The sequence below is a fragment of the Anabrus simplex genome, chromosome 11, assembly GCF_040414725.1.
Source record: "Anabrus simplex isolate iqAnaSimp1 chromosome 11, ASM4041472v1, whole genome shotgun sequence".
In the NCBI taxonomy this organism is placed as follows: domain Eukaryota; kingdom Metazoa; phylum Arthropoda; class Insecta; order Orthoptera; family Tettigoniidae; genus Anabrus; species Anabrus simplex.
This window is the reverse complement of record NC_090275.1, coordinates 82,329,570-82,345,910: the sequence shown is the minus strand read 5'-3', so window position 1 is coordinate 82,345,910 and position 16,341 is coordinate 82,329,570. Positions and strand designations below refer to the sequence as shown.

Below are 16,341 nucleotides of genomic sequence, written 5' to 3'. Positions count from 1 at the left end.
TCAACTCTTGTTCTTTTCCGACGCCGACGTTATTAGGTTTCCGAAGGCTATGGTGTCTTTCAATTTCCCGCCCTTCGCGGCCCTTGTCTTTCTCTGGCCGATACCTTCATTTTTCGAAATTTCGGATCCTTTACATTTTTTCTCTCTTGTTAGTGTTATACAGAGGATGGTTGCCTAGTTGCACTTGCTCTTAAAACAATAATCACCACCACCACCACCACCACTCTGTCTCTTAGCACAGGTCAGAGCAAAATGTAGCTTCTACCGAATTCTCAGTCTCATTTATAGCTGTGGCAGTATGGATGGTTATGATATTCAGAGCAAGACTAGTGCATCTGAATGCCATATTGCCAATTGTACTGCAATAGCACTTTCTAGCTGAGCGAGGAAAGCAATGGCAAACTGCATCGCTCCTCATCATACTTGGCACGCTTTTATGACACCGCCATTGGTCTTTTTCAGTTTTCGTATAACTGCATTAACTTTGGTGGTACGTTTTGAGCATTTCGTTTTTTTCTCAATCCGTTTGGTAGGGGCTGAGGAATATGAGAGGCGTTCAAATGAAAAGGTACGAAACGCCGTAAAAGCCAAACCGGTTGAAATTTGAATACTCTGCTTTGGGATAACGTAGTGCGACATCTAGGGAAGCGAAGCGAAAGATCACGCCGGTGGTGCGCATTGCGCGGGGCTCTCACATGACGCAAGGTGATGCTCACTGTTTTTATCGACGTCCGAGATTCATCGAACTCCTCGAGGAAGGCAAAACTATTAACTCTAACGTGCACTGTGAGACACTCCGTAGACGACACAAGTCCATCACGAGCAAACGGCCTGGGCTGCTCACGGAGGCAGTGATTCTGCTCCATGATAACGCTCGTCTACGCGTCGCCAAGGTCACACAAAGTGTACTGGCAAGTTCAAGTGGGAGCAGCTTGAGCTTCCGCCCTACAGCCCGGACATGTCGTCCTGTTACTTCCACCTGTTTGGTCCGCTAAAAAACATCTCATATGGAAGCGCTTCCACTCGGACGACGAACTGAACAACTGGACTGGCTCATGTCACAGCCGCAGGAATTCTGGGAGCGGCGAATACTTCTGCTCATGAAACAGTGGGATAGTTGTGCTCAGGGCTATGTTGATTCCTTTCGAATAAAGACGTCGATTAAAACCACAGTGTCGTTTCGTACCTTTTCATTTGAACATCCCTCTTAACATTTTTAAGAATAGCGACTCTCAGACAAAGAGAAGCGAACATTGGAGACAGCGACTACCCTCGCGGGCCACCGACACCACTCCCAGATCCACTGTTAGTTTCTTGCTAACAATATCGGTTATCTTATATACCCACGTCAAGCGATTTTCTATGGCTTGATATATTTTCTGCACTCTTATTCAACTTCTGTCAACAAATGAACAGAAACCAACTTGTTCCAACACTACTAAAATATTGAACGCATTTTGATACAGTTTCCATAGTTCAACAGTTCTAAAAAATTACCACAAAATTAATTTTCACACATGCGAAGCCGCGGGCAACAGCTAGTGTAAAATAATGTGCCAAAACAAAACCATATAGAATAAGACGTCACAAGTATTCATCTTCCACCTACGAACGAGAGGCTTGCCGCCGGGGCGCAACACCATTCATTCGCACTGTCTATAGCCAACGGCCGTAGCCGTATTGAAACACCGGATCCCGTGAGATCTCCGAAGTTAAGCAACATTGGGCGTGGTCAGGAGTTGGATGGGTTGCCACGCGCTGTTGGTGGGAGGTAAGGGAATGAAGGAACGGAAAGGAAGTGGCCACCCTACCGCACGTAAACTCCGGCTCAGACACACCTCTGCGAGGTTCGGACCTGCCTTCGGGTATAATAACCCTTACCTTACCTTACCTTACCTCAGTTTGAATATTACTCTGAGAGGCACATTACCTCGTTTGTTCCTTAGAAGCGGCATGAAAGTCCTGGCTGCCCTCAAACTGCCCACAACATTGTGTTTCAGCATAGCATCCCAGTGAGCGCTCTCTTGTTGGTCCAGACGTCCCTTGCAGCATAGTCCAGCCGTGTTGATCACTGCCCATAGACCTGCAACAGCAACCATAAGACATTATAAACACACGAAGAATTATTATTTCAAATATTTGTTTGAAAAAAAGTATCAGTTTACGTAATATTCCAGCATCAAGACTTTGTAGTTCTTACACGATATAAATGAGACGTGAAAGTTGGGTGATTCAGTTTCAGATCACGACGAATACTGTCAGCTATTTTGGACAAAACAGCGTTATAGTAGTGTTACGTAGACTAAAATATTGCTGTAGGGTCCTGTACACATTTGAACTCCACCTCCACTTGCTTACTCCACTATCATAGCGGCAGAGGAGATCGGCAAGCATTGACTGATGATAACAGTTTTGTTGAGTAATTTAATCTAATTTAATTTTAAAGCTACTTCGTATTTAAAATTATTGCATTCATTTTCAGGCTAATTCAGCGTCATTAATCCATGGTAATTAAAACTGGGAGTACCGGGCGAGTTGGCCGTGAGGTTAGGGTCGCGCAGCTGTGAGATTGCATCCAGGAGATAGTGGGTTTGAACCCCACTATCGGCAGCCCTGAAGATGGTTTTCCGTGGTGTTTCCAATGGTAACAATTTGCGATTTCTAGTTCATCTTATTGTTAAAATATTCAGATTTGTATAAGCAACATTGCCGGCCCCGTGGTGTAGGGGTACCGTGCCTGCCTCATCCGCAGGCCCCGGGTTCGATTCCCGGCCAGGTCAGCGATTTTTACTTGGATCTGAGGGCTGGTTCGAGGCCCACTCGGCCTACGTGATTAGAATTGAATGGTGAGATGGCGGTCTCGGTCTAGAAAGCCAAGAATAACGGCCGAGAGGATTCGTCGTGCTGACTCCACGACACCTCGTCATCTGCAGGTCATCGGGCTGAGCAGCGGTCGCTTGGTAGACCCAGACCCTTCAGGGCTGTAGTGCCATGGGAGGGGGGATAAGCAACATTAATCTCTAGTATTATTTTCCTCCCAGTATGGCGGCGAGCGTAACTTTTTTCCAAGTTTTCTCCGTCTCTGATGCATGCGTAGAGCTGTCAGTGCTTGCTTTTGAGTGTGGCCTCCAACCCGTCTTCTCCCATTTCCATCCCCGACAGAATCGGCGAATACCAAGGAACAGTATTGTATTAAAAAATTAAAAAATGAAGAAATTCCGTACAATTATTTAGTAGATTGATTCATATAAACATTGTAGTGGTAATCATATTGATTTACCACATTTCTGGCCATAGGAATATGGCAGGCATAGTGAATAAGTGAATCCCTATATAAAACAATATATCCTATGTCAAGCTTTCAACTAGATATTATTTACAATAGTTATATATTTTATAAAAAATAATTAGTGTGTAAAATAGGTGTGTATGTATAAATTCTCACTGCTCATTTATTTTCTTAATGAAGCTGTTGACTAATCTTGGAGCCATCAATTTATTCACTCACTCATTCACACGCTCACATACTTCCTTTATCTCAGTTCACTCTCTTATTCCATCACTGTCTCACAAACTCACGGATACATGAACATATTTTTATACATAATGTTTTTCTTTACGTATATTCTAAAGGACAGGAAAAAAGGAGGAGTGCTTCTTTTCCTTTCTGTGCTGAATGGTAATCCTGGCCCGAGCGAGGCGAATCCACACCCGAAAGTGGTCAATAATTTAATATCTGGATCCGACTAACAGAAATTTGAAGACAAAATATGTTTTTCAAAAGAAAATGCATAGAAGATTATAGTTTTTGACAAGTGGAGTTAATAATAATAATAATAATAATAATAATAATAATAATAATAATAATAATAATAATAATAATAATAATAATAGGACTTAAACTTTTAAACTACCAAGGAATTTCGTTTTCTACTGTTAGATGGCTCTACCATCGATTTATTAGTGCACTCTTACGGACTAAAACTAACCTAGAGATTAGGAAATTACACTTATGTTATTGGTAAACCTTTTTCTGTGGACTGTTTTTTGAATGTACCGAAGTTGTCAACACTTCAGCTGGTTCCTCCTCGATTGTGATGTACTTGTCAGAGGCTTGTAAATATGTTCTCTATCCAATTAAATCCGGGGGTGTGTTCTGGAATCCAGCCAATCAGCAAAATGTTCTTGAAGCTTCCCCTTATGGAACTATAAATGCAGAGCACTTAGGGCTGTCTTGTCTGAATTGCTCCAGTGGTTGTGAGTGCGACTTGACGGGAGCCCAGGAGGCAGGGGCAAGGCCTGCTTGAGGAAGATCCAGCGACACAAGGTAATGGCAGAATTTACATAGACATGTGATAGCTTCTGCGGATAGTTTGAGGGGAAGGTTTTAAGCGTTTTCTTTTAATGTAATTTTGTAAACTAGTGGTTTTAATGTAGAATTATCAGCGAAGTCTGAGGACTCTATTTCTATTCCCTACTGGGAAATATGTAATGTAAGGGAACAAGAGTGATGCCCCTGTGCTGTTTCCCATTCAACCTTGCACTGGGTGACCAAAGTTTTCAACCTCAAAATTTTGTAAATCTTGTCTCGGCGTTAAACGTTTCTCCTTTAGTCACACCTTGTGGTATAGGATTAGCCTCTGTATCATTGGGCCATAAGCCCACTTAGGGTTTTAGCAATTTATACAAGGAGTGCAGGTATGTATAGCCCTCTTCTAATTTTACTTTTAAGGCCATGTAGTATGGACATTTATGCTCCTGTTTATTCTGTGTTTCTGCGTTTTGGTTCCCTTTGGGACAGTGCTTAAAGTTATTATTATTGTGGAGCAATTAATGAACACATTCAAGTGGGGTCACCCGATGGGTTGCCTAGTTTAATTGCAGTGCATTTAATGAAACTGAGTGCCTCTGCGAGGCCAGAACAGGGTATTTTGGAGGTCAGACTCCTGTGTAATGTTACTGGTGGGAGCAAAGTTTGCTCTTGTATAATATTGTACCTTTCTGGAGCAACTACCGTGTAATTATCGTAAGTTTTGTACCTGATGTTCGGACTTCTAAGTCCCCGATATTGTTAGAGCCCGACGAGTGAATAGACCACAGTATCACGAATCACGTAATGCAACATCTTGCTTTTTAATACTAGTCGTCATCATCATCATCATGAAGCCTCCGTGGCTTAAGCGGCAGCGCGCCTGCCTCACACCGCTGGGGTTCAAATCCTGGTCACTCCATGTGAGATTTGTGCTGCACAAAGCGGAAGCTGGACAGGTTTTTCTCCGTGTACTCCGGTTTTTCCTGTCATATTTCATTCCACCAACACACTTCATTAACATTTCATTTCAACTATTGCCCCAGAGAAGTGCGACAGGCTTTGGCAGCCGGCACATTTCCTATCCTCGCCGCTAGATGGGGGCTTAATTCATTCCATTCCTAACCCGGTCGAATGCATGGAAACAGGCTGTGGATTTTCATTTCATCATCATCATCATCATCCAAACTCCATGGTGCTACAGCCGTGATAGGCCTTATTTTACTAAGCGACTGCTGCTCAGCTCGAAGGTCTGGAGACGCATGGTAAGCGCGTCGAATCCTCTCGCCCGTTATTCTTAGCACTCTAGACCGCGGCCGCTATATCATTGTCAGAGAGCTCCTGTGCTCTCATGTAATTTGAGTGGACCTCCAACCAGCCCTCAGTTCAGGTAGAAATTCCTGACCTGGCCGGAATTCGAACTCGGGGCCTCTTCGTAAGAGGCAGGTTCGTTACCCCTGGACTACCTTGTAATTCGGCATATTGTTATTATTATTATTATTATTATTATTATTATTATTTTAATAAACTCCTTTCAAAGATAAATTAAGTAAGGTTTCTAGGAGATGAAATACTTGTTTCTCCTTAAACATGGCATATAAAAGAACAATTCATGATTCCTATCATAGGAAAAGGGTAATCAAACATTTAATTTCTTTCAGACGGCTTCTTTTTACAGTGCCGTAACAGATCGTTAAAGGAAAAAAAGTTCCACGGTCATTAAGGCAGAAGGGGAGATTAGCTGTAAGTGAAGGAGAGAGAAAATTAAATGGGACGGCAAGAGATTGAAAAGTAGTTCATTGAGTAATAAGGAGAGTCAGCAAAGAAATATGAATGGTGTGACAGATGATGAGATAATAATGTCATTTTCTAGAGTTTTATGGTCGTTGAGAGAATTATTTTAAGGGTACCTGGATGCGAAACGTGCGTGTTTTAAGACCCATTCTGTAGGTTCATGTATATCTAAGAAAGTATTTGTCCCAAGATTACCAGAGTTTCCTCAAATTTTTACATGAACTAGGGAAGTATACGCGCGTAATATCAACTTTCCATCTCTTTTACTTCATCAACAATCAATCCGGCTCCATGGCTAAATGGTTAGCGTGCTGGCCTTTGGTCACAGGGGTCCCGAGTTCGATTCCCGGCAGTGTCGGGAATTTTAACCATCATTTAACCATAATTTCCTCATCACGACGCGCAGGTCGCCTACGGGAGTCAAATCAAAAGACCTGCACCTGGCGAGCCGAACCCGTTCTGGGATCTCTCGGCACTAAAAGCCATACGCCATTTCATTTCACTTCATCAACAGGGATGAAAATAGCAACAAATCATGCTTAAAGATAAAATTTCTTCCACAATTTCTGGCACTGTACGATTTTCACAGGAGATAAATTCCTTGATAAGTTATAATTCTTTTTGTGCAAGCTAATAACACAAAAATCAAGATTTAAAAGCGTATCTAAATCGCGCAGCTGTGGAGCTGCATTCGGGAGATAGTGGGTTCGAATCCCAGACCTGAGGAGGGTTTTCCGTGGTTCCCCATTTTCACATCAGACATTTGCTGGGGTTGTACCTTAATTAAGGCCACGGCCAATTCCTTCTCATTCCTAGCCCTTTCCTATCTCATCGTCGCCATAGGACCCATCTTGTAAAAATTGTTTAAAAAAACAATGTTCCCCCTCACCTCATAAATCTGGAGAACCGCTATGTATTGGAGAAATACTGACCCACAGCGCAGGATGACCAGCCACATTTCTAAGCAGAAAGATTTTCACATAGGTGTTTTCGCCGGCGCAACTTCGATGTAAAAGATCTCTGGTGACACATTTGGTGTTTAACCGACAAATTGAATTAAAACTCAGCCATAGACAGTTGAACAGAGAACAGGTTTATTCTACTATCTGGTATAGTACGTCGAAATTGACGCTTAGGCAGCCTTAACGGTGGAAAATTAAAAGGTCTGCCTTCGGTAGCTCAGGTCTAGCCCAAACTCCTTGCTTTACTTCGCTGAAGTAATTCAAAAGAAATTGAAGGTATTCTAAATTGTCAGCGGGAATCAAGGTATCATCAACTGTACTTAGCTGATGGGGGTTTATTCCTTTCCACTGATCTTGATCCCTACATCAACTTCATCAAGAGCAGTGTGAAAATTCGGAATTTAAGTTACCGTACTTACACATGTATAGGCCTCGTGCGTGTATTGGCCGCACCCAGTTTTCAAGGTGGTAAATTCGGGAAATAATATTTTTCTTGAAATTGCACGTAATATGAAAGTTGAAATTGATATATCGAGAAATATGTCAGCATTGTGAATTCCTAGTCTCGCAGTATAACTGAGGACAACATACCTAAGTATTTTTGATCTGCATTTGAGTTAATTGGTCGCTGTCAGTGAAACATTGGGCGTCTAAGAGCGAGTTATAATTTTAAATTTAAATTACAAATGGTGCGTTATGCACAAGAAAAATGGCTCATCGGCGGCTTTTCTGTCGCGATTAGGAAGAAACTTCGCTGGACGATTCAAGGAACCTTTGGTGTTGCAAATGTGAGAGAGGACTGTCGCTGTTTGGAACCCCATACCAGAAGAAATGGTCTCCAAAATCTTCAGAGTCACTTCCAATGCAAAGGACGGGATTCTGGCTCACATAATTTGAGAGTGGCGTCTAAAGCGATGGATAGCAAATGGCATCAGTACGTGTATTACATATTTTACAAGATATGAAAGGGTTCATCTTTTAATGTCCAAGCTATGTTATAGTTATTTCAAATGTAAGCCGCAACCCTCCCCCCCCCCCCCATTCCAATTTAAGGTAAAAAGAGTGCGGCTTGTATACGCGTAAATGCGGTTAAAAGGATTGGAGAGAGAGGATACAGCCTTGCTTCACACCTTTTCGTACAACGATCTCTTCAGTGACATGGTCTCCAGTTATTACAGCACATTAATTTTCATGTATACATTACAGTCTCGCAGCACATTAATTTTAATGTATACATTACAGTCTCGCCATAGTATAAAAAATACAGGTTTGCTTTTGCTTGACACATCAACTGTAAGGCATGGTTTATCAATGAGTTCGTGCCACTGTGAAACCAGGCGTGTTTTATCATCTGTTAATTAAATTAAACCGAAGACATTTTAAGTATTCTATTTCGCAAGGGAGATAAAAGGTTGAGAAAATTGAATTCCCGATGGGTTTATAAAAATAAATTACTCCAGTTTTTAATTTCAATGGAAACGGTAGAACATTTTTTTCGTCTTTCTCTCTCGCAATTGACAGTGTGTTTGAAATGATATGGGCTATCCAGCGAGAGCAAAGTTAATGTTTGCCGTTTTAGAGACCTCACTACAGAGAGGCTTAAAAAAATGTTTCCATTAACTGGGGGGTTTATACTGCGAGAACGAGGTGCAAATTGCTTTTGCGTACAGAAATTCTTCATATTAACATACAGAATTACAATAAAATGTATTCAACATTACATTAGCTGTAAGCTTCATACTGCTGTGCGTCTGGTCACGCAGCGTTTAACCCGACACTAACAGTAGAGATCGGCAAAATTAGACAATCATTTCCAAGCATCTTGTGATGCAGTCTAAATGTAGCCGAATAATTTAAATACGGGGTGATGCACAAAATGTCCCCTCATTTGTTTTATGAATTATGTTATCATTTCGGACAAGAGGTGCAGAATTCATATATAATTAATTTCAACAGTATGGAGATATGTGTTCATTTCTCCGCTATACGGAAAAACATAGAATCATGGCTATGTTTATGGGCTTAGAAGAAGAGAGAGAGCGAGTACAGACTTTTTGGTTGTTTCCCTCTTAGTAGCCTCTTACGATATCCAGAAGGTACAGATAATGCATCCTTTCACTCCACCGATAAATCGAAAGAAATATGTAGCATCATGGTCTACATCCAACAATATGATCCAGCACACAACATTCCCATGCCAAGTCCCAACCTATCACCTATGAAGATCTACATCCAACAAAATGGTCGCTGATTTAGCGGTATATTTCGAATAACATAATTCCACGATGGTGGTCAAATTTCAAGAAAGTCTGTCAAATAGTTACAGAGATATTGGATGTTTCCTGAAATGTACGTTCGTTAGTGTATGAACCCTCTCAAGCGATACCACTATGTAACTATATACAGTGGACTCTGGTTAATTTGATATTGGATAATTCGGATAAAAATGTATTTCCCTTGAAATTCCTATGTTAATCAACGCAAAAAATTCCAATTTAATTCGATTTTTCGAGGCTTCATCATCGTCATCATCATCATCATCATCATCATCATCATCATCATCATCATCATCCTTTAACCGTCTTCAGTCGCCCGGGTGCGGTAAAAGAGTGCTCTCAATCTTTGACTATCCAGGTACATTTCGTCTTTCTCAACTTCGTGCCATTCAACTCCTCTTCCTTCCAGATCCTGCTTTACTTGACTGATCCACCGTTTCCTTGGTTTGCTTTTAGGTCTTTTGCCTTCTAGTTCCTTTTTTAGCCATGTTCTTTCTGTTCTTTGATCCATCCTTTTTACATGGCCTTACCATTTGAGTCTTGGTGTTCTTACATTTTCGCTTAGCGACTGCTTTACTTGTGTATTATGAAGGATCTCTTCATTCCGGATTTTATCTCTTCTTGTTTTCTTGTAGCGTTGACATTAGGAACTTCATTTCTGCATCTTCAAGTCTGCTACTATTTCTACTGTTGAGTTGATCGTTCAAGGGCATATGTAGTTATTATCACGAAATATGCCTGATAAAGGGATCTCTTTGTACTTAAAAGTATTTGGTTATCCCATAAAGAGACCTTACTTGGTGATAATAAAGCTGTGCTCTTTTTTGGACTCCGTTAGTGATTTCAGCAGCGGACTTTGCCTCACTGGTTACAATACTACCAACATATTGAAATTGGTTAACGTTCTCTGTTTTCTCGCCGTCCAGTTGGATGTTAACCTGTAGGATTTGCCTGCTGACTGGCATCACTGTTGTTTTGGTGTGGCTGATTTTTAGGCCAAACTGCTTAAATTGTTGGTTCCAAATGTTTAATTTCTGTTGAATTTCTTCTCCTGTTCCTTCCCAAATCTGCGAAGATTAATGCAATGCAGTCCTCATTAGATTCATTCTTCACTCTCTCCATTACTTCGTTCATCACCATAATGAACAGGAGAGGTAATAAAGTGCTGCCCTGTTGCACTCCTTTATTGGGCCGATGACCTTCGATGTTAGGCCCTTTAAAACACCAAGCATCATCAGCACTCCTTTATATGTAGTGAGCCAGTCAGAACAACCGTATCCTATCTGGATACAGCTCTGGCAGTGGTTGTACAACATTCCCGAAGCTTACAGTTGGATAATTCGAAATCAGGATTTTATCGCAAGTTACTTTTGTAACGGTTCCACGAATTTAAACTTTCAAATAATTTCCTAGTTATGGTCAGATAGTCGCAGATTGAACCTTTATCTCTGCGACTGTCAAGGAGGATTGGCACGGCCTTGCCTTTGACCATCGCTTGTCTACGAACATCCGCACTTGGCCACCAAAAATCTTCCCCATCCGGAAGTCGTCAACCTTGGAATGTGAGCAAACAATTGCAAACTATTTCCGTAACACAGGTTTCAAAAATAAAGAAACCAATGCAAAAATAGTTCCAGAAGAACCGGAAGTACGTGGAAACACAGTGATGGCAAGAAGTAGTGACTGATGTCAGTTATGGCATGTATTTATCTATTGACAGTGAAGTTGCAGTGTGTGGGGATCTGACAGGAGACGAGATTCTGCAAAAAATGCTACAAAATTCCAATTCATCCAACAATGAAGAGGAGAGCAGTCATGACATCATAGAAGAGCCTGTACCGACCACGTCTGAAGCTTTCAAAATGGCAGGAAATTTAAGAAGATTTGTTGATGCTTAGTCAAATGTTTATGATGACACGTTTCAAGCTTTACATGAAGCTGAAGATTTTGTCTATCATGTAAAACTAAACAAACCCAAACAAACACAATTCACAAACTCTTTAAGTGAGCAGTGGAATTAGTGTATTGTTATATGTGCTAATTAGTATTGTAAATGTTGTTGTTTTACTAGTGTTCATACAGTATATTTTCGTATGAAAATTTTCATATACAGGACAACATGGCAGTTGTTAAGGGACGTTAGCATGCGTAATACTGTAATAATTATTCATTACAATAAAGTTATTAAATATTACGTATTTATACAGTACTGTACTATGTTTCTTGTTAAAATATTCAATCTAGCTTAATTCAAGGTTTTTCTGATTCCCCTTGCAGTTCGAATGAAAAAGAATCCACTGTATAATCATTTATGTAACATCCCATTGTTCGCTCAAGCTGTATATTGGAGTGTAGGGCCAACAATACAAATCGAGTTAATTGGCTACGTCATTCATCAGCGGAATATAGCTCAAGGGTACTGATTTTTTTCACCCAATGCTTCAGTTCCGCACGAACACGTGTGCGCTATTCCATTGGTGCGGTGGGATAAATGGGTAATTGTAATAACTGGCAAGTGTAATTAGATCCCAATATTAATGCCACACGATTTTCATTACTATTTTATTTCATTGTTTTTTGTGTGCGTGTGCCATAGCTACTATAACCTTCATAATTGTTTTAGCGCAGATGTTAATTGGCCGTGATGTAGGGATGGAATAAATATAGAATGTTGTTGTGTTGGGACTTAATGAGTTACGTTAGGATCAAATATCAACACGTAGAAGATCCAGACGTTAATCGTTCTAAAGAAAATGTGATGTTCAGCTGTTAATAATAATATATTACTATAAAGAGTATTATTATTATTCCGTAAAGTTTCCTCCAGTGTCCAGAAATTCAAAGGGCTCGTAACTTATCCCTTCCTACATTATTATTATTATTATTATTATTATTATTATTATTATTATTATTATTATTATTATTCATCTTCTTAGCGTTTGTCTTGTAATGGAGCAGGGTCCGCTGTTTTGCAAGCCAATCTCCTCTTGGTTCTACACTCATGTTCATAAAACAGAACACCTTGAAAGACTAGAGATAGGACGTTTATACTCACAGGACATGTTCAATAGTATGTTCTGCAGAAACTATTAGCATTTCAGTCACCTAGGTTCAGCATGTATCCTGGTGCCTAATAGGCATTGGGTCCTCCATGGGCATTGCTAACTTGTTCCATGCGTGATGGCATCAACGCGTATAAGGCGCGAATGGCGGCTAAGGGTATAGCCATCCATGTTGTATTCACCTGGTTCCACAGTTCATCTTTGGTGGTTGACATTGGGTCACAGCGCCGCACCCGTCGTTTCACCATATCCCACACATTTTCGATTGGCGACAAGTCCGGTGATCCGGCAGGCCAGGGCAACAGTCTGACATCCTGTACAACAAGAAGGCATGTGTTCGTGCAGCAACATGTGGTCGCGCATTGTCCCGCTGAAATATGGTGTCTGGGGTGTTGTGCAGAAAGTGTATGGCTATGAATCGCAGGGTGCCATTCACGTAGGTCAAACTGGTCACAATGCCAAGACTAATTTGTGGTTGTACCCAATAGCACACACCATAAGGCCTTGAGTTGGCGCTGTATGTCTTGTGCGAATGCAGTCAATGTGATGCCTCTCCCCCTGTCTGTGGCGAACCAAAATGCGACCATCATTTTCAAACAAACAGAATCTGGATTCGTCCGAAAACACTATCTGCTGCCATTCCTGTCCCCATTGACGTCGTCCCATACACCATTGCAGTCTATCATGTAAATGCACATTAGTCAAAGGTAGGTGGAGAAGTGGACGACGCGCCGGTAACCCAGACCGTAATAAACGGCGACGGACTGTCACTCCTGATAGTGTACGATGTTTTACACTGTTGTGCCAGAGCCGAGGAGGACGCAGATCTGTCTTGCAATGCCATTCGGATGAGGTGTCTCTTGGGGGGGGGGGGGTCTGGGTCGTGCGATCAGACCCATCTCGTCGTGTTCTGCGGCCTAATGTGAACCATTCAATACATACCCGGTGTACTGGCGACACACTTCGTCTCACACAAGCAGCAATTTCCTGGATGGATGCATCACGTTCTCTCATGTCAAAAATGCTCCCTCTTTCGAACTAACGTCTTCGAGGCATCCTGCACGTCTGCTCAAGTCACACTGGTCCATTACCTTCGGTTTATAGCGACAACGAGAGCCGTAGGCACATTTTACCAGTCGGTGGTGGTGCGCCGAGATACCGATGTGGACCTTGACCTGAGGGCCAACATGGTTCAAATGCTAATCATTTCTTCAGAACATACTAGTGCACATGTCCTCTGAATATGAACTTCCTATCTCTAGTCTTTCAACGTGTTCTGGTTTTTATGAACATGGGTGTATTAAGCACATCGTTTGGAACAAGATGAACATAGCGCATGTCTTCTTGAAGGCGATCAAGCCAGCATTTCCTTGACCGACCACATGGCCTATTTTCAGATGGCGTGATGTGAAGTGCCGTTTCTATACGCATTACGTGGCCATACCACCGAAATCGGGTATCACGCATCTTGTCTAAAATCGGGCCAACTCCCATGATTTTCCGGATTGCTACGTTGGTGACATGATCTAGCCGGGTCAGTCCAAGTGACCAGCGAAGCGTGCGCATCTCCATGGTATGGAGAGCTTGTTCGTGCTCGACTGTTGCTGTCCAGCTTTCAGAGCCATACACATTATTATTATTATTATTATTATTATTATTATTATTATTATTATTATTATTATTATTATTATTATTATTCCCGCGTATTTCGTGAAACGCAGAGGTGAAAGAAGGTGCTGGTGGGAATGGGTCTATCTACAATAGCCAAAGATAAATTTCAAACTTTAAAGTAAAGGATATATTTCTTTTCAGATCTTAAATTTCAACAAAACTCTTCACTTAGTGAAAGAACAAGGTTTCAGGTACATAACAATATATATAAAGAAACCCCAAAGATAGGTAATGTACAACAAGCTCTTGATTTACAAATTTCCAACGTCGTTAATGTTGCGTACAGTTCTAGATAAGGAGAGATATCTCTCAAAAACACAATTTTCAACAGCACTTTGCTCCTACGGTTACAAATACGGCCTCCCAAAGGCCCCACACAATAGTACACAGAAATCTGTTACATAACCACAAAAGAGCTTACATGCTCTACAATTCTACCAGGGAGATTGCGCTCCCGAACTCTTCCAGCCTACTCAAGGCAACCATTAACTATTATATTTGCACAATACATTACAATTTCTGGCCCCTCTAGGCACAACCTGCAATTTACAATACCATAGGAATTTTAGTTGGCACAGGGGTATCTAGTACCCAATCTACTGGGCCTTCGTGGAAAAGAACAGGTTAAGTTACTGGCCCAAACTAAAGAATGTATGTAGGCGTACACTTGCGCTCCTAGAAATAAACGTTAAAACCCTACTTGGGCTTGTAGCCCGACGATGCAGAGGCTAATCCCACACTACTGAGGTGACTAGAAGGACAATTTAATTTATGATTTACAGGAGAAAAACAGTTACAAAATCATAGTCACCTCAAGATTAACTGAAGGGGAATTCAAGAGGGTAACGCACTCTCTATCCCCGATTTACAGTTTAAGTCCTTAGGACTTGCATGAAGTTTTACATGAGAAGGGAGAAAGTTTATATTTGAGGAATTGACAGTTACATAGTTACAGATTGGAAGCTTCCCCTCGGGTCAGCTTGCGGAGATAACTAATTAGATGGAAAAGCTGTTGGCCAATACCTTAGCTGATGTTCTGCCTGCCTAAGATTGAGGCCCCCGCCTCCTATCCTAAAACACACACTCAGTAAGACGACAATCAGAAAGACAAGTTAGTTCGAAAAAGCTACAGCTTTTATACCTGAGAGGAAGCTTCGAGAAGACTCTGGAATAAATCCGGACAAACCCTCTCATTTTTATTGACGGATAAAATAGGTACAGGTAAAATAAATACAGAAAATTTGCGATTGGCCAGACTCCAAAGCTGGCGGGTTGAGAAGGAATTATTGCAAACCTTGAAGTAACAAAAATAATGAAAATCAATTCAGTTGAGAAAATCTATAAACACAAAATTTCTTCCAATCACTAATTATTCCACTTTGCACCAGAGTGCATGACCTCAGTTTTGAATAGAGACATCTACGGAGAAAAGTCCAAAATTCTTGAAACCAGTGATACAACAAAACAACGAAATATAGTCAGTTTAGGAAACTTTAAAATATCGTATTACTCCATCATTTAGTAGTGACATCTGTTGATCAAAGTCCCAACTTCCTGCACTAGCTGTTTCAAGTTTTGTATGATAGATTACGTTCTTCAAGGCGCTTCTTTTACATGCGCGGGGTTGAGATGTACCTCCTGGTACAATTATTATTATTATTATTATTATTATTATTATTATTATTATTATTATTATTATTATTATTATTATTATTATTATTATTATTATTAACCAAGCGAGTTGGTCGTGAGGTTAAGATCGCGTAGCTGTGAGCTTGCATTCGAAAGATGGTGGGTTCGAACCCAATCGTCTGCAGACCTGGAGATGGTTTTCCGTGTGTTCCCATTTTCATACCTTGATTCAATCCACGGCCGCTACCTTCCCAATCCTAGGCCTTCCCCATCCTTGCGTCACCAAATGTTGTCGATGCTTTAGTGCGACATCAAACCACTAGCGAAAAAAAAACCTGTTCCTGCATGCTAAAGATAGTGAGGCCCCGAGGTTAGATTCCCGACCAGGTGAGGGATTTTTACCTGGATCTGAGGGCTGGTCCGTGGTGCACTCAGCCTACATAAGAATACTGTATTGTGAAATTCTCTGACGGCGAGACAATGCCCCTGTTCTAGAAAGCCAAACGGCCGAGAGGATGCATCTCCCTTTGGGCTGATAGACCAACGCCCGTCAGATCTGTTGCAGCATGGGTTTTTGTCCTAACAATTAACAGACATTTTGACAACGTCAAGTCGTCCACCTCGGACTGTCCAAA

At 41.3% G+C, this 16,341-nt stretch overlaps 1 protein-coding gene across 1 annotated transcript in view; it reads right to left on the bottom strand.

Moving 5' to 3' along the window:
• LOC136883471 (D-beta-hydroxybutyrate dehydrogenase, mitochondrial) overlaps positions 1-16,341 on the bottom strand; it is a 388,732-nt gene that overhangs the window by 29,502 nt on the left and 342,889 nt on the right. Inside the window, exon 4 of the mRNA XM_067155786.2 lies at positions 1,931-2,083. Within this exon, the coding sequence (XP_067011887.2) occupies positions 1,931-2,083 (153 nt within the window). The remainder of the gene's footprint in view (positions 1-1,930; positions 2,084-16,341) is intronic.